This window comes from Dermacentor albipictus, chromosome 7 (assembly GCF_038994185.2).
Source record: "Dermacentor albipictus isolate Rhodes 1998 colony chromosome 7, USDA_Dalb.pri_finalv2, whole genome shotgun sequence".
NCBI lineage: Eukaryota > Metazoa > Arthropoda > Arachnida > Ixodida > Ixodidae > Dermacentor > Dermacentor albipictus.
This window is the reverse complement of record NC_091827.1, coordinates 49,135,687-49,159,351: the sequence shown is the minus strand read 5'-3', so window position 1 is coordinate 49,159,351 and position 23,665 is coordinate 49,135,687. Positions and strand designations below refer to the sequence as shown.

General features: G+C 48.7%; 1 protein-coding gene across 1 annotated transcript in view; it reads left to right on the top strand.

Moving 5' to 3' along the window:
• The first annotated feature begins 4,228 nt into the window (after window positions 1-4,228).
• The window catches only part of LOC139047834 (tetraspanin-33-like), a 30,895-nt gene continuing 11,458 nt past the window's right edge, over window positions 4,229-23,665 (top strand). The window contains exons 1-3 of the mRNA XM_070521969.1: window positions 4,229-4,561; window positions 6,287-6,544; window positions 12,647-12,730. Of these exons, the coding sequence (XP_070378070.1) occupies window positions 4,442-4,561; window positions 6,287-6,544; window positions 12,647-12,730 (462 nt within the window). The 5' untranslated portion in view covers window positions 4,229-4,441. The remainder of the gene's footprint in view (window positions 4,562-6,286; window positions 6,545-12,646; window positions 12,731-23,665) is intronic.

The following is a 23,665-nucleotide window of genomic DNA, read 5'->3' as shown; positions in this document are numbered from 1 at the left end:
CATCCAGGAGCAATTTAAACGTCCGAATTTACATCAGGCCAGTCTGCCCCTTGCTCGAAAAGTCTCCGCTTTTATTATCGTCGTCTTCCCTAAGCAAGTCGACTTGGGAATCTGAAGACTGTCTAGCAGCAAATCACAATCGTCGAATCTGTTGCGATATACCACGCCCATGCTTGCAACTCTCTGCAGTAACCCTGCCTCCCAAGCCCGATGGTATGGAACAAGCAGCCGGATAGCAACCTGCGAATCCCAGGTCGCACTCATTGTTCGGTAGCATTTGATGGTCGCGGCTGTCAGGCTGTGACGTAGTGATGGGGGTTGTGGCCTTTTGTGGAACCGTCAACAGTCGCTGTCCACGCTGCGTTGACGTCTGGATAGGCGCTGATGGAAGGGTGGGTGTTTGCTTCGTGGCAAACGTCTAATTAAAGCCTTTGTGGTGGTAAGACGTAACAGCAATCAACAAGCAAATAATTGGTCAAAAACCTTCATCAAACATTTAGTGTCTTATTAGACCCTAAAAAAGAACGCCTAAGTCAGTTTAGACTTAGAATCGAGGATTCCACCAAAACTCTACGTTCTCTAATTCTCCGTGGTGAAATGTTCAATAATAGAACAGAAAGACGAGCAAAAAAAAAATCTTGCCGGAAGACCCGCACCCGTCTGGGAGGATGACGTGATTCATCTCATTGTGTTTGTTTCGTACGGCGGCCGTTGTAGCAACCGTAAGAAGCCGCGAAACCATGCTGTTCAGTCTTTTACTATTTCAAGGTATAATGCAGTATATTTAGTGGTGCCAAAAAACGTGCACTCGCCAAGAATGAAATAAAAATAAAAATAAAGAACCGTCGTTTTGGCCCCGTACGGGTCCCTTGATCACAATGAAGATGTAATTATGGGCGCGCGGCTATTTATGGGTGAGGTGGCGCAGTGTTCGGGTGTATATCTCGGGAAAATTACCCCGCGTCCTGTTTATCGTGTGTGTAGTTGATTGGATGTGAAATGATTCTAAAAGCAAACGAGCCGATATGTGTTTTTCTTTTGCGATGATGGCTGCCGAGTCCCAGTCAATGATGTGTCCGGTTAGTTCGTGATGCTCCGTCAGGGCGTTCGCGGCTGTGTGGCCCTTGGCGACGTCATTCATGTGTTGTCTCAAGCGCCATTGCAGCACAAAAGTACTCTCCTATTTCTTTGTTATGCCTAAACCAGCAAAAAGTATTTGCGACATCACTGAGGAGCACGCTTGCACCTTAAGGTGCACACACACACACACACACACGCACACACACACACACACACACACACACACAAACAAACAAACAAACAAACCGGTGAATCAAGGATATACGTTCAGCTTAAACAAAGAGAAGCGTAGCCACAACCCCACAGACAACTCGGCAGGTCTCAAGAAACACATTGGAAATGGTTGCAAATCAGAATGTTCCGAAACCCAGTCCATTTAAACAGAGTAAATTCAACACAATGCCCAGACGTGAGCTGCAGGCTCTGGAAGCACGAACACGCAGATACGGCACACATCTTATGGTAGTGCAGATAGATCACATCAATATTTGTGGAGGAAAACATAGAACCGGACCTTCTCGAGCAGCGATGGATAAGCGCTCTGACTAGCTCGGAAGTAGACGACCAACTATTGGCTATCCAGCGGGCCCGGGCAGCGGTGGAAATGCTATGGCTCACCGCACAAAATGCCCGGGTGGCCTGAGCCCGGGCTGGAAACCTCGCAGATCCTTTCTCAATAAAGTTTTTTTCCGTCCTTCCGTTTCCGCGACATGTGCGCGAAGTTCAAATTTCGCCGCCTCCGCACCTTCCCCGTGTCGCGCCGCTCACCACAGGCGGCGCTGAGCTGCGCGGCACCGTGCTGTCCAGTGGCGCCACCTGTTCACTGCATGGAGCCTATGTCTCATTTTAATCGGTCAACAGCAACTTGAGCAATGGTGCATATGGATCGAGCCGGTTGATGGGGATGCCTAGCAGTCATAAGGACATCATGCTCTGTGGCCGTCGAGGCCAACAAGCAAAAAAGAAAGGAGGAGCGGCTTGACGCAGATACATTAGAGTTTTATCCTGTCCGATATCCCGATATGCGCATTGGGGTTTACATAATGCCACCGTCAGGACGCAGGTAGCAACGTCTTTTGACGCTTCCACAAACCACGTTGCCTTATGTACACGTTCTTGTATTTAATGGGTGTTCTTGTCGGGAGAAAAGACACACAGGAAGGCAACGTGTTCACCATTACGCCACAGGCGAAAATTTACTCTAATGGGAAAACGCTTGGTTACTGCAATAGTAGCTCTGTGTTCGACTGGTTGAGCTTTGCTCCCCCAGGTGGCATCCCTGACCCGCATCTCGCTCCGTGCTTGGTTCACGTTAATGCAGAGGTGTGCGCCGTGTAGATTTCGACCAGCGGCGGCGGTGCCGGCGGGCGTGGAAACGGAAAGCACAAATTTAATAAGGCGTTTCGCTGCATCCTTCTTTCCTAAACCAGTTGAAATTCTGGCCTTTTCTCACTAATGGCTGAGAGAACCGAACACAGAGACGCTGAAAGTGGAAGAAACACAAAACGTTTTGTAAGCATTTCGTTTTTTCAGACGTCTTATTAAAGAAAAGATTTGGCACATTTATGAAGGCATCTATGCTGAGTGTGTTTGTATACTCCTATCACCACGAATATACAGAGCCTTGCTGTCGCGTTGCAGTCGCAATTGTTTTTTTTTATATGCCTTGGTTTGTATGATATATTTTTCCATTGATCAAGGAGTCAGTGAATTCGTCCAGAATTGGTAAGCCAGCAGCGATGCCCGGGACAATCTTTAGTTATAATAACCTTCCTTACACATGTTCTCAATGAGATCGTGTTTATATAACAAGCTTTACGTAAAAAAAAAACAGACCTATTCGGTGACCAACTTTTGCTGGGTTCAGCACTTAAGCTGTCAACGAATCAGCAGATGTTTAACGCACATTATCGACCAGGCTGTAAGTGAAGGCACTGGTTCTGCGTATTAATCACCCTTCGTTTATGTTTCTCTTTATAATGCTCTTTTCCTTTGAAGAAAAAAGAATCCAAATACCTTCTTTCTTGTGCAGCAGGTGAACCTTTTTTTTTTTTTCAACTGAAACATGATGGGATAGAAAACAAATTTGCTCAGTATCTTAACCCTTCGTCACCAGGTTGAATGAACGAAGTGTGGATTAGCAGAAAGGCAGGCTTTGCTTGGATGCACAATTATTTTAAAAAAGAGTTTGTTTTTTTTTCAACCTGTACGTCGCAATGGTTTTATAGTTGATTGCAGCTGTCGATGTCAGTGGCATTCAATATGTTATATGAAAGCCACAAAGAAAGAGCACCATGCAGTAGACATGAAAAAATATTTTTGGACGTAAAAACGTAGAAGTTTTTCGAATGCAAAGGCCTTAATAATGCGAAAACTTCCAACCGGCACCTTAAACCCATCATGGCCAGAAATTTTTATCCTGCTACAAGTTGCATCGCTAGTATTGAAGTCGCTCTGAAACATATCGCCAATTCTACCTCCAACTACAGTATCCGCGATCTCAGGCCGTTCTGAGGCCGCTCTTTGTTCTCGTTGCGCCATATTATGCTTTTGGAGGAGAAGTTTCGGAATACCACGTTGCGCTGAATTGTGATGACACGCATGCGCAGACGTGTGGAGAGCAGGAATATTTTTGTTTGTGTTGTATTATTCATCGCTCTCCTGCTTCACATGATTCTACGATTGAGAGAGGCAAACGAATTCGACAAGACAGCACAAAATCTCAAACTTGACTGCATTGACTTAAAAAAGACATCTTCGTGCCTATTGAAATGGGCGCATAAGTCTCGCCGACAAGAAACATCGGCGGCAGCGCGACGACATCTCGACGCACACCCCTACGTTAACGTTGAAAACAATGACATGGTTACGGACTAATAAATGTAGACTAAGTAGCTATGCCACGGCTAGATTTGACGGAAGATAATATTGTCTTGAAACAAGCAAGTTCGGTGTCGCTGCACCACAATGCATACGCACTGTGCGGAGCCCGAGCGATAGAAAGAAAAATCTCACAAAGGTTAGAAAAAGCATCATCAGTGTACCTTTAGCAAAGAAACAGAGCATTTTTCTTTGTTGTTTCCAAACGTGCTTTGATCAAGCTTCGCTTCCGGGTAGGTGCCGTTTGAATCTGGCAGCAGCAGTAACTTGAGTAACTGCATCCGAGGAGAAGAAGAAGGGGAAGCAGCGGACACCTACGTTGGGCGTTGTGCTGATCGACGTGTTTAACGCGAAGTAAACGAGCCAGGACTGAGCACGTCCGCGGTGGCCTACGCCTGAGGGTACGTTGTTGTCGTAAGAGCAGCACAGGAGCGAGACCGACACCGAGCAAGAGAGAAGAGCACGACGAGACGAATGGGCGATGGCGCGAAACAGGGACGACTCGACGATCATCATCGACGTCAACCCGATGCACAGAATCCCGCTGATTATAATCAACGTGGTGGTCTTCGCATTCTGTTCCATCGTCGTCTTTGCCTCCGTGAGTAGGGGCTCCACGCGCGAGTGAGATTTGTCCGTCGGGTGTAATGTTCAATCGTAGCGAATGCAGTGGTTTTGCGGACGAATGCAAAATGCTGTGGCTGTCGTTCTCCGCAGAGCTCTTTCATGAAACAATTGAATGCGGAATACCACAGACAATGGCCCTAGACCGTGTTTTCAGGGGGAGAGAGAGAGAGAGAGAGGGAAACAAATAATTTTGTCGAATTCAGAAGTAGGTAGTAGATACACAGATGTGGACATATAAAGATAGAGAAAAAAATGTGCAGTGCCACGAACTGTGGGAATCGATGTAAGCAAAGCTTTGTCTGCTGTTTGCGTTCACTGACGTTATTTGGTGGGGATACATGGATGGCATACGACAATCTTAACATGATTTGAAATGTCACCTTGTGTGCTCCACTCGACGCTTTCAGTGAGCCTTCGTCTCGTCGGCAGTGCATGATTCGGCGCCATTATGCGTTGTAGCTCACGAAACTGCCTCCTCTCTCTCTCTCTCTCTATTCCCTCGCTGAAATTCCCCCCACCTCTATCCTCTACTGTCGTTGCTGTGGCGGGTGAGCACGGAGACAAGCTTGGCAGCTCCTGTAACAGCATTTGTGAGGGGTAACGCCTATAGTTACGGCGTCCAGAGGGCGTTGTGCAGATGCGACGCGGCGCAAACCTTGACACGAGATTCTCTGGCCGTCTTTCCTTTGTGCCACACAGCTGTACTAACGCGAAAACGAGTTAAGGGCTCCGTCTCAGAGAAAATCCAGTCGCGGCGCAATTCTGAACCATAACCGCGCTGGCTGTCCACGTGGCACATACATTGTCTTAGATTCTTTACAAAGTTATTCCTCGGAATTTTGAGAATGACAGCTCATAAATAAATGTATAAAACAAATCACCGACAGCGCATGCCTTTTATGTTTTTGAGACAAGGCTACGGCCTGACCCCGTCCCTACGCGGCCACCGTTAGTGGCGTGCGTCTCAACTACGTCCTGACGTGGCCGGCGTTACAGCAGCAGCAGCAGCTGCAGCAGCAGTAGGAAAATACCAGGAAGAGACAAAGAAAGTTTCGCCTTGGAGACGTTGATTCGAATGAAGGAAGAGACACATGTAGTAATTTGCTGTAGGCTGTCTGAGACACCTCACCTTGTTCTTCGCGGTGCAGAGTAGAAAGCCCTCGTACTTGCCACTTTGAAGCGAGCGGGCACTTTTGGGAGGAAGCTGTCGCTGACAGGAGCGACGAAGCTGCTTAACGAAGCAATCCAGGTGCGCAACAGAACGACACACTTCTGCGACGCAGGTCCCAGACAGGTCGCCACAACGTGTGCAGTAACGAGGCCAGCGACTCACCCGCATCTCACTGTAAGTGAGACATTGCGACTACATAGAATTTTCATCGGCATGGCCACCATTTAAATATCGATGGTGGTGTCGCACGACTTGGTTTTCGCGCCACGTGATCCTAAACCGGCTTGGAATTCTATAGCGTAGCGCAGAAGGATACCACGGCACTGGGAGGGTACGCCAACACACAGACGCTTCCCTGCTGCTTGCGTGTGCTCCTCCTGCTTACGCTGCGTTGGTATTCCGAGGTCGCGTATCAACGGGCCCGCATATCTACTTTATTTGCAATCTATCAAGAGGGAAAACTTCAATGTAATCAGCATTCTCGTCTCAATGCCAGGGGAGATTTCGAGTGCGTGGTTCCTCTCGCAGATCTACAGCATCGTGGAGCGGTACGGCGAGATCTCCTTCCTCCATCGGTCGCTGATCATCAGCTTCGTTGTGAACATCGAGGTGTCCGCGCTGTTCGCGTCCGGCCTGTTGCACGTCATCAGCTTCATGGGCCTCATCGGTGCGCTCCGGGAGAACGTGTGCCTGCTGAACTGGTACCTGTGGGGGATGTGCCTCCTTCTCACGCTGGACCTGACCTTCATCGTCGGCTGCTTAGTAGTGCCGTTCCTCAGCAGAGGCGTGAGTAGAGGGAGCGCAAGTGGGACATCATGCCGCGTCCTTCGTGAGATCCATTGCTATCATTATACAAGTAGGGATGCAGAACAGGTATAGCTTGCATTGACGAATCTTGGAGGGGGGCACTAGCCCGTCGAAATAAGCTGCGTACACGAGAAACGTGACAGTACGAGAGGCGGGCCTTGTGCAGAGCGACCATTTGGATGACTGCGATGACCTGTCGGTGAAAAAGAAAAAAAGATATCCGCAAAAAAAAAAACAAGAACAACAGAAGTGTACGCGTGATAACAGGATGCAGTCACGTCATGGTAGCTGCAATGCATCGGTACTAGCGGCATGAGAAACTGTGTACGTGACGTCATCTCCAAACTAATTGTAGGTGGACCCAGTTACTATTTCATTGTAGAGAACCAGGGCACGGACATGCAGGTCGAGAAAAAAAAAAGGTCGCGTGAATTTGCCAGACTGGGAAGGAAAGCTTCACTGGCAGAAACAAATATTATATGCTTGAAAATCACGGGGTAGATGTTGACGCACTTTCAAGCGTGAAGGTGTGTGAAGTAGCCTTTGAGGACACTGCGATTTTGTCTAAAGACAATGAGATGTATACTGTAGACCCAGCCAGGCTTTTTGTACATTAATATATGCACCAGTAGACCATCGTTTAGCATGCGCAAAATATTTTGTGTAACCTGAAAGAAGCTGCCACCTATTTGTACAGTCGTGCGATTCTAGGTGATGGGAGGGTCAACTGACATCGTTGCTGGCGGCAATGGCCTTGTGCTGCAATGCATGAAGTCAGGGGATCGCGTCGCGGCCTCGGTGGCCGCATTTGTATGAGGGCGGAATACAAAAGGGCCCGTGTGTGGTGCATTCGGTGCACATTAAAGATCTCCAGGTGGTTGAAATATTCGGTACGCCCACTCTAAGTCGTGGCTCAGAATCAAAACGTGCTCTTGGCACATAACTATGCCCATTGTCTTTAACGTCAGCAGTGATCTTACCTTTTGGATTTTGCTGCTTAGGGTTATCTTCATTTGGTTTTGGCGCTCGGGGTTTATCTTGGTACGCGAGTTGCAACCGCATCAGCGCGTAACACGGTATTTTCGCTCCAGCGATGTCTCTTGTTTATTCTTTTTCTTGCCTGTGTGTTCGAGCACTGGTGCTTTAGGGTACCTTATAAAGGTGTACCATTTAGGCGGAATCGAAGTCAGAAAGTTGCCTGTGTGCCGATAGCACAATTATAAGCCTAAACTGGATTACTCGCTGAGGTAGACATTACTTGCACGCTGAATCTAATCGTGCGATTGAATAATTACCAAGAGATCACGAATTAGGTTTTCAACGCGAAATATTATGGCACGTATTGTAATTTACGAAACATAGCCGGTGAGTTTGCAAGGCTTATTCACTTGGAACGAATTTCCAGTAAACGTCCAATGCATGAAACGTCCAGTAAAATGCACAGTCCCTTGCACTTACTTTTTGGAAAAAAAACGTTTCTTGCATTGCAAGAAAAAAGCAATCGCAACGCCCATATATTTTGTCGGACACTTCGGGAATGAATGTGTCGAAACGTGCGTGCTACTCAGTATTTGTTCCGAGTGCATACGTCTTGCGCATTCACTTTCTACAATTCGTAAGCTGCAATTATTTACCTAAAGTAAATATTTAGAGTCATAATAACACAAATTTCGTTAATCCATTAAACACACATTTCGATTTCTTGTTGAAACAGTGTACAGGTCAACAGCTAAACTTTCCGGGGCGGAGGATCTGCCAAGAAGCTGAATTCTGGCGAACGTTGCAACTCGGTCTCCTCCTCGGAGAATCGGTCGAGGGTTGAAATACATGAATAATAACTGCATTGTCATTGTCATTGGCAAACGAATTCTTGAACGCTACGCACTGTCAAGACAAGTAAAATGTGTATTTTTTTTCATAAAGGAATATATTTCTATGTCCCAAGAAATGTGCCACAAATACATGATATCAATGCTTCCATGTTTTTTGCCTATTTAAAAAGTAAGCAAAATATCTGACGAACTTTAAAACTGTGTCAGTTCGAAACCAGCAAAGCGGTGCACGCCGCTGATATGAAAAACATGAAGGCCATGAAATGAACGAGCTGAGGACAAATATTTTAATGAAACTTTCTCATTTAAGAACCTTGTTTTCATATGTGTACATTTGCAGAGGCTAGGAAAAAAAATCAATCACACCGTCTTTCGTTTCAATGCACCGAAATTTTAGTCGCGACAGAGAGCACATATATAAAGCAGGAGTTCTGCAAAACAAACATTAGAAATGCGAAACACAGTAAAATATACAAATGCGAAGGGACAGTTTGATAATGGGCAAAAAAGTGTCACCAGAAAAAAAGGTCATTGCATGTATACACAGAAATTCGGAAGAAGATATTTAAGTATACCTAAATGTCTCCAATAAATCAACGTAGCTAAGCAAACGTCACTGTATGTAATGCGTCAAACATGGCGAATAAACATGTTGCGCAGTCACAGGCCACAGACTCCTAAGCCCCCTCCCCCTCCACTCCACCCGATGCATCGTGCGCGACGGAAGACGGTGCGCATCCTCCCTGCTTTTCTCCCTTGCGCATACAAGACTGAGCTACTATCGTCGGCTCACCCATCCATCCTCCACCGCCCCACGCTTACACTCGCACATACAGCATGTGGTGCACGGTGATGACGTTATCACCCTTGGACATTATACGGAACATGACGGCGACGGCGACGGCGACGGCACGAATGCGCCGGGAGTGTCCATATAATTGAATAATATACTAAGAGTATCCGGCAACTCGAAAGTCCAGTGGCTTACTACTTTACGCAAAAGAAAAAGGAGTAACAGCATCGAACTTTCACTATGCGACAATTCGCTGCGCCGCAACAATGTTTTTTTTTCTTTTGTGGTGCGGTGCCCCAAAATTAAAAAGATAACACGCAAAGGAAAACATTTAGGCCACATTTCAATGCCTATTTTGGGCACCTATGTGGCTACCGAAGGCATGCCGAAGAAAACGTGAGGTATGCTTGGTGAACAACGAAGCATATGCACTCTGTTCGGTATACACCGGCGAGACAAAAGATTTTCCGGTGAGGTTGCAATAACACTGAAGGTGATGCGCTAAAGCCAACTCGTTGCAATCCGTCGAGTTGTAACTGTGGTGGCTGCAAGCGACCATTGTTTCCTTTTCTCGTCTGCTAGTCAGAAAGCGGCCAAAATGCACTCGGGCAGAGAAAAACGAACGCCCACCGAAGTTCGCCGCGTGGTGGTCGGGGCAACACGAGAAAAACGCATGCACTCTGGTTTCTGGTTGGCTCTGGCAGCCTGCGGGTAGCGAGAACAAGAAAATTGAATAGGCTCAATTTGTTCTCGCGAATAAAAGTCAAAGTAGAAAAAATAAATAGGAACGTAGTTGCCTCTTCTGCCTTTAGTGTCTTGACATGGATGCTTTGGCGCTGGGAAACGTAATGTTGATATTCTTTTCCGTGATATGACGGCACAAATTAACCACCACAACGCTTCGTCTTATCGGACATTGCTGTGTGCATTGTCAACTTGTCTGGTAGTGTATTGATTTGGCTTTTCTCGTTGTATGATCCAGTACGTGGCTTTATAAATGTTGTTTGGCGTCAAATGTTTATAAGAAAGGTAAACCAAAAAAGTTCGGGAATTAAAAATCTAAAGCACGACGTTGGAACCTTGCACCTTTCGCCTCAAATGTTTATGAGAACTTTATACCCATAATGTTTCGATATCGAAATCCATACGCTCCCAAGATTATTTGGCTTGCGCGAGATGACGCGTCGTGCCCGCTAAGCATCAAAACGCTCTTTAAATTTTGTTTTCGGAAAGGGCTACTCGCGTAATGTGACTCCAGGTACATGGGCGTTGCTACGAAATCCAGCCCGAGTTCAGAATGTTCCCATTCTTCACAATGTTCACAAATCTCTTTTCGAGTGTGAAAAAGTCATTCTAGATAAAATCCAGAATGATTTCCGGCGACGAGGATTGTTTTTGGTGGGCGTTGCATAACAGCCCGAAAAAATATCGGGTGGGGACGGGCACAAGCCCCATAAGCCACTTCCTCTCTCCCCTGGCTACGACCCTGGCAGAGGTACTCCAATGACAGTGCTTCTACATAAGATATTGTACGAGCGCGATTAAAAACTTGCATTTGTCGTGGGAATATTTTTCCTTAGCGAATATTTAGTGGTTTCAAGAAAAACACAATTTCAATAAATCATGCAATTGATGTTTAAGCGTATTCTATTTCATAATAAAGAGTTACGGTGACGTTTAGCCTCTGAAACGCGGATCACGCGCAAGCGTATGGGTTCTGTAGTGCACACGAAGCTATCAGCCCTCGGTGGGCCTACATGCCTACACTTTCCGCATCGCAGATCGTACTTAAAACGGGGCTTGCGCTGCCGCGCCATACCCAGCAGGCACCGTCGTAGGACGCTCCATTGCACACAGTGGCTTACTAGTTAAATCAACAAGCATGGTGTCAGCGCGCACAGGAAAACATGAATACATTGCACTCGACGATCGCGGACGCTCGCTGTAAGAAGGCTGGCGTTAGGAAACGCGGCAGCAGAAGCGAGCGGAGTGACTTTCGTGCTGTCTATCGTGCTGCAGCGCAAAATGAGCGACGAGAACACAGCGTACGCATAGCTGCGAACCATCGTTCCACCTGCAATATTCCCCCGAAGCAGATCGCTTTCTATGCAAAGCCCGTGGGACAGCGCGTGGCCGAACTGCAACGCCCGCCTCCCTCCCCCTCCTGCGGTACCATGCGCGCTATGGAAGACGGCGCGCTTCTTGCCCCCCTCTCCTCCCCCGCGCACGCGAGATTTAGCCGCGATCGCCGGCTCACCGTCGCACACTTTCACTCGCTCACACACGGCACGCAGTGCGAGGAAGTTTTATGCAAAGCATATTACGAGAGCTCAACCCAGCTCCTCAGGCGCGGCGGTGTCGCCTTCAATACCACGTGACACCGTGACGTCACGACAGAGGAGAAACGGGGCTCCAACTCGCGCCGTCGCTCGCGGCGTCGCGGTGGTATATAAGCAGCTGCGCTTGTTTCTAGGTGGCTTTGGCTCAACTCTTGCTAGATGGGCTGGGTGGGAATCGAACCAGGGTCTCCGGTGTGTGAGACGGAGACGCTACCACTGAGCCACGAGTACGATGCTTCAAAGCGGTACAAAAGCGCCTCTAGTGAATGCGGTGTTGCCTTAGAAACGAGCTGTTTCTAAGGCTCAGGCATGCGTCGCTTGCTCAGGCGCACATTTCGTTGCCGCGCCGAACGCTGCGTTGCTCGACGCTCACCGCGTCCAATGCGGGGCGCGTAGTCGCTGCGCCGTAGCCCACTGTCTCACACCCCTTGGCGGGTCAACGGGAACGCTGTCGCGTTCCACTCTTGAAGGCGAAGCAGAGTAACGTATGAGTTGTTTCTTCGTCTAGCCGAACCAAATATAGCCAAGCAACAGCAGTTCACCAGGCTAAACAGTGGTTCAACAACTAAAATAAAGGCTAGTATGCTTCGCATCCTGGGCTTAACCTTAGCTAAGCCACAGCCATTTTTTTATCACGAGACGAACCCGGTACACCCGTATCGCAAACAAAGCACGTAGCAAGTGACATAGGAGGTCAACCCAGCGCACCTCCACCTACCTTCCTCCTCCGCGAAGCCTCGCCTCGTTTCTCTATCCAAACTTTGCCCAACGTCAGATGCACTTTCCTGTCGGTGGAGTTGCTTTGCCGCGCACTTCACGCACTCCTTCGTACTTTCAGCGGCGCGATATTCTCTTCCCCTCCAGGCACCTTCCTCCTCCGCTTCCTTCGCGGCTTTGAACAAACATTCACAGACTGCGCTAGCCGGCCAATCACGATTGCGCGTAAAATATATGCCGACCCTGGTCCAACTTCGCTATCACGATCCATGCGCGTTATGTATGAAACGGAGGATCAGCTACAATTTTAGATTGCTGTTCGTGATTTATTGATTCTGCGAAAGTGATTGAAATTTTTAGCTTCGTTTTTTTTTTCCTTTCGTTCATCTTGTTCTCGCAGAGTGCGCAAAGCGTGTTCAACATCGACCTCGTTACCAGCTATCGGGACAACAGCGACTATACACGACTCGTCGATTACACGCAGGTACGCCGCGGCACTTTGCCTTATAAGTGAACTACGGGATGGAATACGCTGATGTTAGCCTTCGTAAGACCTGAAGAAAAACACTAAATATTTTTATTCCAATGAAATGTTTTTTTCAGAATACCATTTTAGTTAACGTTGCTGTAAAATGTTAAATTACATAACAGAAAATCATGGACGAACTTTCAGTCCTTGAATTCCGCGCCGAAACCCCAGCGCGTGTACGTAAGTGTGACGTCGGGAATTTTGAAGTATCTTATCGGATTCGGGTGCCGGTGGTACATTAAATGTTCTCGAAACATGTCGTGTTCTGTCTTTGGCCAGGCGGTGATGCAGTGCACTCAATTTTTTTCATAAAAATTTAGGTAGACCTAGCACAAGGTCATCAAAATCAAGACGTCATGGTAAGCTGGTACGCGAACTTCAAAGTGGTCTCGCCGCCCATCATTATCTTCTTGCGTCTTGTTTGGCTCACCAAATGTCTCGTCACATTAAGAGTGCCATGTGTGTATTTTAGAAGTCTGACTTACTTTTTTGTGTCTTTAGCATCCCATCAAGGCAAGTAATAAGACCCCCAAAAGCGATATACTTTATATTTCTAGGTGCTCGAGGCGGCTAGTTTACCATAAACGAAAACAAAATAAAATGGAAGTTCCGAGCCTGCATATGAAGCATATACAGTAGTGAACTGATGTTACACTTTGGTCAGCAGCAATCTATTTTTGCGTCCACTGTAGGGCGACAGCTTCCCCCCCCCCCCCCCTCTAGCTATATCGAGGTACCCCATCTCTTGGGCCAGCAGGTTACATCTGATGCAAGCGAATTTATTAATTTCATCACTCCACTTAACTCCCAGCGCCGTCCTCGACGGCACGTCCCTTCTCTTGGTACCCATTATGTAACTCTCATAGGCCACCGGCTACCCACCATGCACGCATTACATGGGTCCTAATGTCAACGGGAATACCCGTTACGACAATTTTTTTTCTCTAATCCGCACCGCTGTCTTTTTGTCCCTTAACGTTATACAGACGCTTAACGCTTCTCGTTCCATCCCTCGTTGTGCGATTTTCAGCTTCTTCTAAAGGTTCTTCGCTAACGTCGGAAGTTTTTGACTCTTATATTAGTACCGGTGGAATGCAATGATTGTGCACATTTCTTTCAGAGGATAGTGCTAAGTTGCCAGTCATGATTTCCGTGTCTGCCAGTCTGCCGTGTGCGCTTCCGCCCGTGTTTATTCCTTCGTAAATTTCTTTTTTGTTATCATGGTCCCCTGTGAGTTTTTGACCTAGACAAACGTACACATTCGAACTTTCTAGAGGGTGACTACGAATCATGAATTTTCGTTCTCTTTCCAGGCTATTGAACATTGCTTTTGTCTTCTGCATATTTATCTTCAATTCTACACTTACACGTTATCGGCCAAAGCCCCCAATCGCTGTTTTGCAAGTCATCAACTTGCGTTGATGATATATTCGGCGTTCATCCTCAGTAATAATTCATCTAGGCTAATCATATTTCTTCTTCTGACCCCTTTCTTGGTCTGTATTTTGCCGCTTTTCTTGTTGCTAATTAAGGTCACTGTGGAGTCTTAATAAATATATTTGTTAAGGTATTCAGGAGGTCTACGCCGAGGTGATAATACAGACACAGTGGCAACAAAACTTCATTCTGGCAAGTACCGAAGAAGAGGATTACGCACCTAAACTAGCAGAAATAAGAAGCATCGAAATAGGACACGCAGCATACGAAGTCACACCTTACCTCAAGCCAATTCCAATCACTGTACGTGTCGTTGTTCACGGAATAGAGGAACGCATCGCCGACGAGCATCTAGTAGATCTACTAGCAACGACCAACAATTGCGAAATCCTGTACGCTAGCATGCTGGGAAGATCGACGTCGGCGGTGATCACCTTCGAGGGCCCGCACGTGCCGTTCTACGTTAAAGTTGGATGTACGCTCACCCGCTGCAGGCCCTGCAGAAAGTCAGTCCAGTACTGGAGATCTTGAGGCAGATAGGACACAGACAAGACGTTTGCCCTAATCCAAACGACGAACTATGTGACAACTACGGAGAACACAACGCTGATCCAAATAACCGCCAATGCGAACCGAAATGTAAGCTCTGCGGAATGCCTCATGAAACCGCGAGCAGAGACTGTCGAAGGAAGCTGAAACGGGCCCCGCCAGCATTGAGAGTTAGGGAGTGGTCAAGATCGAGACAGAGATGCTTCTGGTAAAAGGCCAGCGTAGTACCGCAAACGACAACGAGCACATGAAGACCATGTCAGCATCGCCACAGTCACCGAATGAGACCGAGCAGACAAAAAGATCCAAATCCAAGTCGGGATTGAGATAGAGGGAAAGAAAAGGGAGCGTCCCCGGGATAACGGCAACGGGCGCGGAACACGACAACACCTGCGCAAGGTAAGCTGGGCCAACGTCATCACAGGGCACAATCATACGTCCAGGGAAAATAATGGCGTTCAACCCACTAGACACTCGAGACACGAAGACACGATAATGACTCTCCGAAGACAGAACGATGCGTTGAAGAGAGAGCTAGAACAGCAAAAGAAGACACAAGAGAAGGAAGCCAGCACAGAAAAGCAGCTCGAATACAACATGCGCAAAATAGAACAACTACGGAGAAAACAGACCCAGCAATCGCAAATACCAGTACCGCGACCTTCATCCCCACCGTCACCACCATCACCAACACGACGAGAGCCATCAACACTGTCGAATCAAGCGGTGATAAACCGCTTGATTAATAATAATAATAATAATAATAATAATAATAATAATAATAATAATAATAATAATAATAATAATAATAATAATAATAATAGATGAAGAAGCCTTGATTGTGTCCTGCGGCGATCTTCCCCTTCTTCAGACAGATAAATATCAACCCACGATAATTTTTTCACTACAATTCGCGTTACCTAGCAGCAGGAAATTGAAGGATACAGCAACACCTCCGTTTTTAATTTCGCTAGCGGAGATTACGTGGATCTTTACCACATTTTCATTAATGTGGACTGGTCTTCAGTTGCGGAACTAAGAGATGTTAATGACCGAGTCATCGCAGTCACGTATATTATTCACAATGAAATAACGAACTTTAAACCACTAAAAGGTGCTGAACGCTCCAAATTTTCTCACTGGTTTTCTGTTGAACTGAAAACAGTTTTGAAGCTTAAAGACCGTGCTCCCAGGAACGCACAGCTTACAAGTCGGTAACAGTGGCCTATAGATTTTAAAAGGTACTGGGCACTTTCCAAACGTTTTTTTTTAAACCGTGATCATTCCATGATCACGCTTCTAAGCGTGAGCACAAGTGGAAGCTAGTACTTACAAAAATTCAACCACTTTCTGGAGACAAGTTCGTGAACAGTCATGCAACAATACGAAACAACATGTCTCTCTAATTAGCGGCAACCGCCAACCTGTTCCAGATGTCGCGGGCGCCTTCGCCCTACATTTCGGGCCTGTGTACAGTGAAGGCTACGGTAACCAAGTTAGTGAGCTGTCTATTCACCCCTCCCTGTGTTTAAGTCTAACAGTATCACTGGAACTCGCCTTTAGGATCACCAAACGCTTAGAAGCGTCTTTATCGTGTGGGCCTGATGTCATTCCACCTGCTTTGATTAATACGTACGGGTCCTAGCTTGTTCCAGTGTTCCTTATATTTTTAATTCTGGTTTAAGCATGCACACATTCTCAAAGTCTTGGAAAACAGCGCTGGTAACTACAGACTTATTTCTCTCCTATGCGCAGCATCTGAATTATTCGAGTCATCTCTTCACTCAATAATTTCATCCTCTAATAAAAATGCTACCATTCCTCATCAGCATGGATTCATGTCGGGACGCTCCACAACTGCCAACCTCGTTAGCTTCATGATGCATGCTTCTCAAGTGGTGTATAAAAAGGGACATGTCTGTCCTTTACTTTGACCTCAGTAAGGCCTTTGAAGTAGTATGCGACAAAATACTCCTTCAAAAGTTGAGACAACTTGATCTGGACCACCCTGTCGCAGCGCTAATAAGAAGCTACCTATACGACCGGTACTGCTACGTTAGCTTAAATTGTCAGTCGTCAGAACCTTATACGGTTACAAGTGGAGTTCCTGAAGGGTCCATCCAGGGTCCTCTTCTCGCTGTTTATTAACGACGTTTCGGCAGTCATTAAAAACTCCTCAATCTTTTTAGATGCTGATGAGACGGAACTTTTCAAAGTGGTCAAAAATGTTAATGATTGCGGCGCTTTTCAGAAGGACATCGCGAATTTTGCCTCATGGTACGCTGGAAACAAGCTGATAATAAATATCTAAAAACGAAAGTTGTAAACGTCACACTGAAGACCAACAGGACCTTGTTTCTCTATAGCGTTAAAGACGTTCTCCCACCAAGAGCTCATGGAACATAGGACCTTGGAGGGCGCTTCGATGGCTCTCGCAGTTTCTCGCCCCACGCCCAACAGACGAGGCACGGTGCACTTCGAACGCAGGGCACACTGTGCCTGGTGACGAGAGACTTCAAACAACCTGAGCCATTTTCAAATTGTTGTAAGAGAGTACACCTTCCAGTTCTAGAATACGCCTGCGTCATTTGGGGCGGCACTAGTAGGTGAACTTGAGAAATTCACGAAAGTGTGCAAAAGCAGTTCGCATATTTATTAAACATCGATTCTGTCAAACGCCTTCTGTGTCCATAGAGCTGACACAGGCTCTCACATTACCTACCCTCACCTGTAGAAGCAACAAAGCGGATGTTCTTTTTGTCCACAAATTAGTACATGGAGAGAGAGAGAGAGAGAGAGAGAGAGAGAAACAACTTTATTGACCAAGAGGTTCGGGCACGTAGGTCCCAGGGTCCCCGCACGACCCCACTGCGCTATATGTTTGTGAGTTCATGGAGTTCCATGACGTGGGCGGCCCGGTCAGTGGCGATCTTCTGCCTGGCCGGGTCCGTCGAGCGCAGAAGGGTCTCCCATTCCTCCCATGTAGTCAGGAGCTCCGGGCCCCGCGGGGGAGGGTCCGCCGGGCATTCAAGGAGAATGTGGGTAAGCGTAGCATGGGGGTGAGTGCATTGAGCACACGAGGGGGTGTATGCTCCCGGGCGGATGCGGGAGAGGAAATAGGGGGAGGGAAGGGTGCGGGTCTGGAGGCGGCGCCATAGTATTTGGTGATAGTTGCCAAGGGATTGGTGGGGCGGGGGGTATAGCTGACGTTCGGCGCGATATGCCTGGGTCAGCTCGCTGAAAGAGTGCATGCGCTCCCGGGAAGAGCTCGACTCCGAATCCGCCGCCGCCCGGTTGATGAGACCTCGGGCGTGGTCATTGGCGGCTTCGTTGCCGGGGTTCCCAGAGTGCGCAGGCACCCAGATCAGTTCCACCTGGCGGGGCGGGTTTGTGGAGGGCGAGCTGAGAATGCGGAAGGCGGTCTCGTGGACTCGTCCTCGTGCAAAATTTAGGAGTGCGGTTTTTGAGTCGGAAAGGACGTACCGAGCATTAGTGTGTGTAAGGGCAAGCGCGATCGCCGCTTCTTCCGAGGATTCCGGGGTGGATGCGCCAGGAAGGTGGAGAATTGCGATGGGTTGGAGAGTATTGTCGACGGCTACAGCTACCGCGTCGTCGCCCGTGCAGGCCGCATCCACCCATACGGCGTCAGCTTCGTTACCGTAGTATTTGTGTAGAGCTTTTGCGCGGGCTTTGCGGCGGGCCGAATGATAGGTGGCGTGGGTGTTCCGAGGGAGAGGTTTTGCTGTGAGCTGAGTGTGTATGGGGCGGGGAACTGATAGGAGTGTGGGGTCGGCTGCTGGTATGTGAATTCGGAGAGCGTCTAGTATGTAACGTCCTGTGATAGATTGAGCTAAACGAGTGTATTGTGCTTGCCTGTGGGCCTCTATGAGTTCGTGTGTGGTGTTGTGGAGCCCAAGCTGGAGAAGTTTGGTGGTTTGCGTGTTAGGGGGGAGGTGTAGGGCCACCTTGTAGGCTTTGCGAAGCATAGCATCTAGGGTGGCGATTTCTTCTTGTCGAAGTCGAAGATATGGTATTGTGTAGAGGAAACGGCTAAGTATGAAGGCATGAATGAGACGACACAAATCGCGCTCCTTCATGCCATAGTGTTTGCCGGAAACTCTTCGGATGAGGTGCGACAGCGCTTCCGTCACCCGCTTGAGTTTCCGGATAGTGAGAGTGTTCCGGCCGTTGCTCTGGATGTGTAGGCCCAAGATCCGCAGTGTGTCGACCTCCGGGATGGAGTGTCCGGCCAGAGTAACGGTGATTGGGGCTGTGGGAAGAGTACGTGGTGAGGGACGCATGAAAATTATCTGAGACTTTTCCGGGGAACAGGATAGACCAATGCTTTGTGCGTGCTGTTGTGTGATGTTTGCAGCGGTTTGTAAGGTTTCCTCTATGTCACCATCACTGCCGTGGGTGGTCCACAGAGTGATGTCATCGGCATAGAGGGTGTGGTGAAGGTGAGGGATATCTTGAAGAGCATGGGCTAAGGGAATGAGTGTGGAATTGAAGAGAAAAGGGGAAAGGACAGAACCTTGCGGAGTACGGAGGGGACGCATGGGAGCCCATATGAACCTCGGCCGTGCGCCCCGAGAGGAACGCTTGTATGTACGCGTACATGCGGGCGCCTACATCGAGGGGGGAGAGAGCCGCCATGATCGCTTGGTGTTCTACGCGATCAAAGGCCTTGGACAAGTCCAGGGCCAAGACGGCTTTAGTATGAGCGGGGATGAGAGGGTCAAAGATGTCGTGCGTCAATTGAAGCATTGCATCTTGGGCGGAGAGACCTGGGCGGAAGCCCACCATGCTGTGCGGATATAGGTTGTGGTCGTGCATATGCTGATTGAGTCTGTTTAAGGCAACATGCTCCAGAAGCTTCCCGAGACATGATGTGAGTGATATGGGGCGGAGGTTTGATATGGTGTGGGGTTTGTTCTGTTTCGCGATGAAGATAATTTTGGCATGGCGCCAGGACTGTGGCAGGGTGCCCTCCCTCCAGCATTGATTAAAATATTCTGTAATCTGCGTGATAGATTGATCGTCCAGGTTACGGAGCATAGAGTTTGTTATTCTGTCCTTTCCCGGTGCAGAGCTTGTGCGGATGTTTTGCAGGGCCATGCGGACCTCTTGTTCCGAAATATCGGTGTCAAGGGCCTCATTCGCGGCTCCTGTGTAGGGTGGTAGAGGGGGGGAGGTGCCGGGTGTCGTGTGTTCTGTCCGGAGTTGGTCCAGAAGGGTGTCGGGGGAGAGCGTGGAGTTGTGGATGAGGCGTGTGATGTGATGTTGTGATGCTGTGCGCGAGTGTGTGGGGTCAACAAGATGCCGTAGGAGTTGCCATGCGTTCTTGGTAGAGAGGTTGCCAGATATACTGTTGCACACCTGACCCCAGTTGGAACGGCACAGCTCCTCGGCGTGTGCAGCGATTTGTGTCTGTAGCGTGGCCAGTCTTCGTTTTAGCTTTCTGTTATGTTTTTGGCTTTTCCATCTCTCTAGGATGCTGTGGTGTGCCTCCCAGAGGTGGGCTAGGCGCGTGTCCAGTGTTGGGGTGTCGGGTGACGTGGTAATGTGTTGTGTGTGTGCAGTTATATCGTTTAGGAGAGATGCGACCCACTGATCAATGTCTTGTATCGGGGTGTCTGGGTGTTCTTGTCGTGCGGACCGGATTGCATCCCATTTGATAAGATTGTGGGTGAGGAGTCGAGGGCTGTGTTGTGTGTGAGGTATTTGGATGGCTATCATGTAATGGTCGCTTCCGAGTGTGTGTTGCGTTCGTGACCACGAGATACCTTTGAGGCAACGGCTAAGTGTAAGGTCCGGACTAGTATCCATGGTTACACTGTTGCCAATTCGGGTTGGTGTGTGAAAGTTGTTATGTGTAGTAAGGCGCAGGTCTTGGACAGTAGTCCAAAGCCTGCGACCCCGTGCTGTGGTGTACCGATAACCCCAGTCTCTATGCTGAGAGTTAAGGTCGCCTCCTATGAGTAGGGGATTTCGGCCCGCGATGCTATGAATTTTATGGAGTAGAGTATCGAGAGTGGTCATAGCTTGGCGCGGGGTGTGGTATATGTTGGCAATAAAGATCGGAGGTGTATTACGTTTCGTGGGGATGATTTCAATGAGGACACACGGAGTGGTGGAGGTGATTGTGTGTTCTTGGTAGGTAATAGTGCGATGTATCAGTGTGGATACCCGAGGGTTGGCGGTGGTGTCTGAGTGTACTGCGTGGTAACTGGGAAGTTTGGCTTGGTGTTGTGTGTCCTGCAGCAAAAGGATCTTAGGTATGGCAGGGAGGGTAGGTATTAAGAGCTGCAGCGGCGCGCGCTTGCCCCGAAAGCCGCGGCAGTTCCATTGAATTAGTGATAGGTGGGTAGAATTATCCCGGCCCGCCATATTGGAGCGTGGGTGAGGCGAGGATAGGTTCTCGTGGTGGTAGTGGAATAGGAGGAGTAGGTAGGTGTAGGATGGAGGAAGGGGAAACCTCCTGTGAAGAGCTGGTGTTTGTCTCTAGCCTCTGAAGGCGCGTCTCAAATTGTGCAAAAGTACGTTCGAGAGTTAGGCTTAAGCGTGTGAAAAGTGTGTCCATCTGTTGCTCAAGGCGAGAAGATAGCTGTTCGGCGAGTGTTGTGAACTTGGTTTCGAGGCGCGTCTCCAGAGCTACCAATTTGGCGTCAAATTTGGATTCCAAGTCTTTAAGATCAGCCTGATAATCGGCATGCGAGTCCGATGTGCGTTTCTTTTTATGGGGGGGTGAGGCGGGTATGGCAGGTGCGGTGGGTGATTCTGCAGTGGGTGGGAGGATTCGCTCTGGGGAGGGTTGCTGGGGTGTGGAGGGGGGAACGGGGTTGTGTGTTAAAAGTGTTGTGAGGCGGCTTACCTCCACACGCAGAGCCCGAAGCTCCTGGTCGCGGGGGTCCGGGGTATGCGGGGTGTTGCTTGCCAGTTTTGTGTTCACGTTGGGCGTCTTCAGCTTGTCCGCCCATGTCGGTCGGTCCGAGCTCTTAGAGCGCCCTGTTTGTTGGCCGGCAGATGGTTCCGAGCGTTGGAATCCTGAACTGCGCGGTGAGTTGTGGTCGTCTTGTCGCCGGGATCGTGCTTCGCGTTCGGGGGTAGGCTTCGTTGTCCTGTGGAGGTGGCGGTGCTCGCATTCCCGGGTTCCGGACAAGTGCGGGCCTTGGCAGATGATACAAACGGGAGTGCATGTTGGATTTGGTTCCTTCGGGTGTGACTCGGCGCATCTGGGGCACTTGTGTGTCCTAGGTTGGATACAAACATCTGTGCGGTGGCCTATGGTCCGGCAGTTGCTACAGGTCTCGATCCTTGGTGTGTAAGGCGTGCACATATGCAGTCCTCCGCCATAAACAATTTTTCGGGGGACGATGGCTTGACCGAAGGTGATAAGTATCGAGCGTGTAAGACCCATCCGTCGAGCATCTAGTATAGTAGCGTTGGGGTTGCGGGCGATCAGGTCTGCTAGAAGCTCTTGCGGTGATTCTTTCCAGTAGGCATTCGTGATAACTCCCCTAACTGAGCCATCAGGGGGTGCGATATATGCCGCCATGGCATACTCACGTTGGTCGTAGATGATGTGCTGGAGTTGCACAAGCTTGAGAGCGTCATCTTGATTCGCCGCAGACACTATGCAAGTGTTATTGACCGGGTGAATTCGAAGTGTCAGCGTGGAGGGGTCGGTAAGTGCAGCGGCCTGCATGAGAGCGGTGAGGAGGTAGCGTGGCTGGAGCATCGTCAGGTCAAGGCCTCCCTGGGAGCGGAAGACGACTTTATATTCGTCTGGCGGAAGAGCCGGCAGCTGCTTGATCTTTTGTGCAGCTGTACGGAGCACGCGTAGCTGCGTCGAGGAGCTGTGTGGTGCGGGAGTTGTGGCGGTATCCCGCGTTTCCCGCGGCTGACTCTGCGATTCCCGACCGGTAGGATCGGCGCTTGGATCTTGGGTCGCTTTTCTGGTTTTCCGGTGATTCGCCTGTGTTTTCAGGACTTGGGTCCAGTCCCGAGGGTCATACTGGCTCGGGTCCATGTCGGTACCTTGCACCTGAACCTCCATGCTGTATGAAAGCGTTGGTGTAGTCGTGCGCACTCGAGATAGCAGCGACCGGCAGTTTTCGCCGTCGCGGCGGCCGAGCGTCTCGCCGGAGCTGGGGAGCCGGAGTCACCGGGGTTTCGAGGCGAGCCGTGCCGCTCGCGGTGCCTCGGGGGCCCCCGGCTGGGGGCGGCGGTTCGGGCCGAAGTACGTGCCGTGGAGCAGTGTTTAGGCACGTCTGACCTCGGCAAGCGCTTGTGGTGTTCTCTAGTACATGGAAAAATCTGTTGGTTGCACTCGCTTTCTAATGTGTGCTTCTAAATTCCGCAGAAAGGCACAAGGAAGCAGGATGCCTTTCGGCCTTCACATTTTTGTGACCCTCTATCTAGAGTACCGGCGACATATAACGCCCATTCAGAGCACCTATATATCTTCATGTTTCATATTAATAATTTCTTGAAAGGAGTTGCGCAGGGAATTCAATAATTGAAGAAAATTGCCATATCTGTTGTCTGCTCCATCATTCTGCAATCCGCTTTCTGTTTCTCCACTTTTGCTTTCTTTCTCTTCGAATACACGTTTTGTGCTTTGTTAAAATCTATATTCGTGAAATGATTATGTTTGTGTGTGCGCGCGTGTGCGTGTGTGTGTGCGTGGGCGTGCACTGTAATGCACACACCTGATTATTATTATTATTATTATTATTATTATTATTATTATTATTATTATTATTATTATTATTATTATTATTATTATTATTATTATTATTATTATTATTATTATTCGCGCTGACCCCCTGTTTCTCTTAAAACTCTCGCACGGTTTCCTGACGTGTCCCGAACTACTCCGTTGTATCATGCTTCATATTC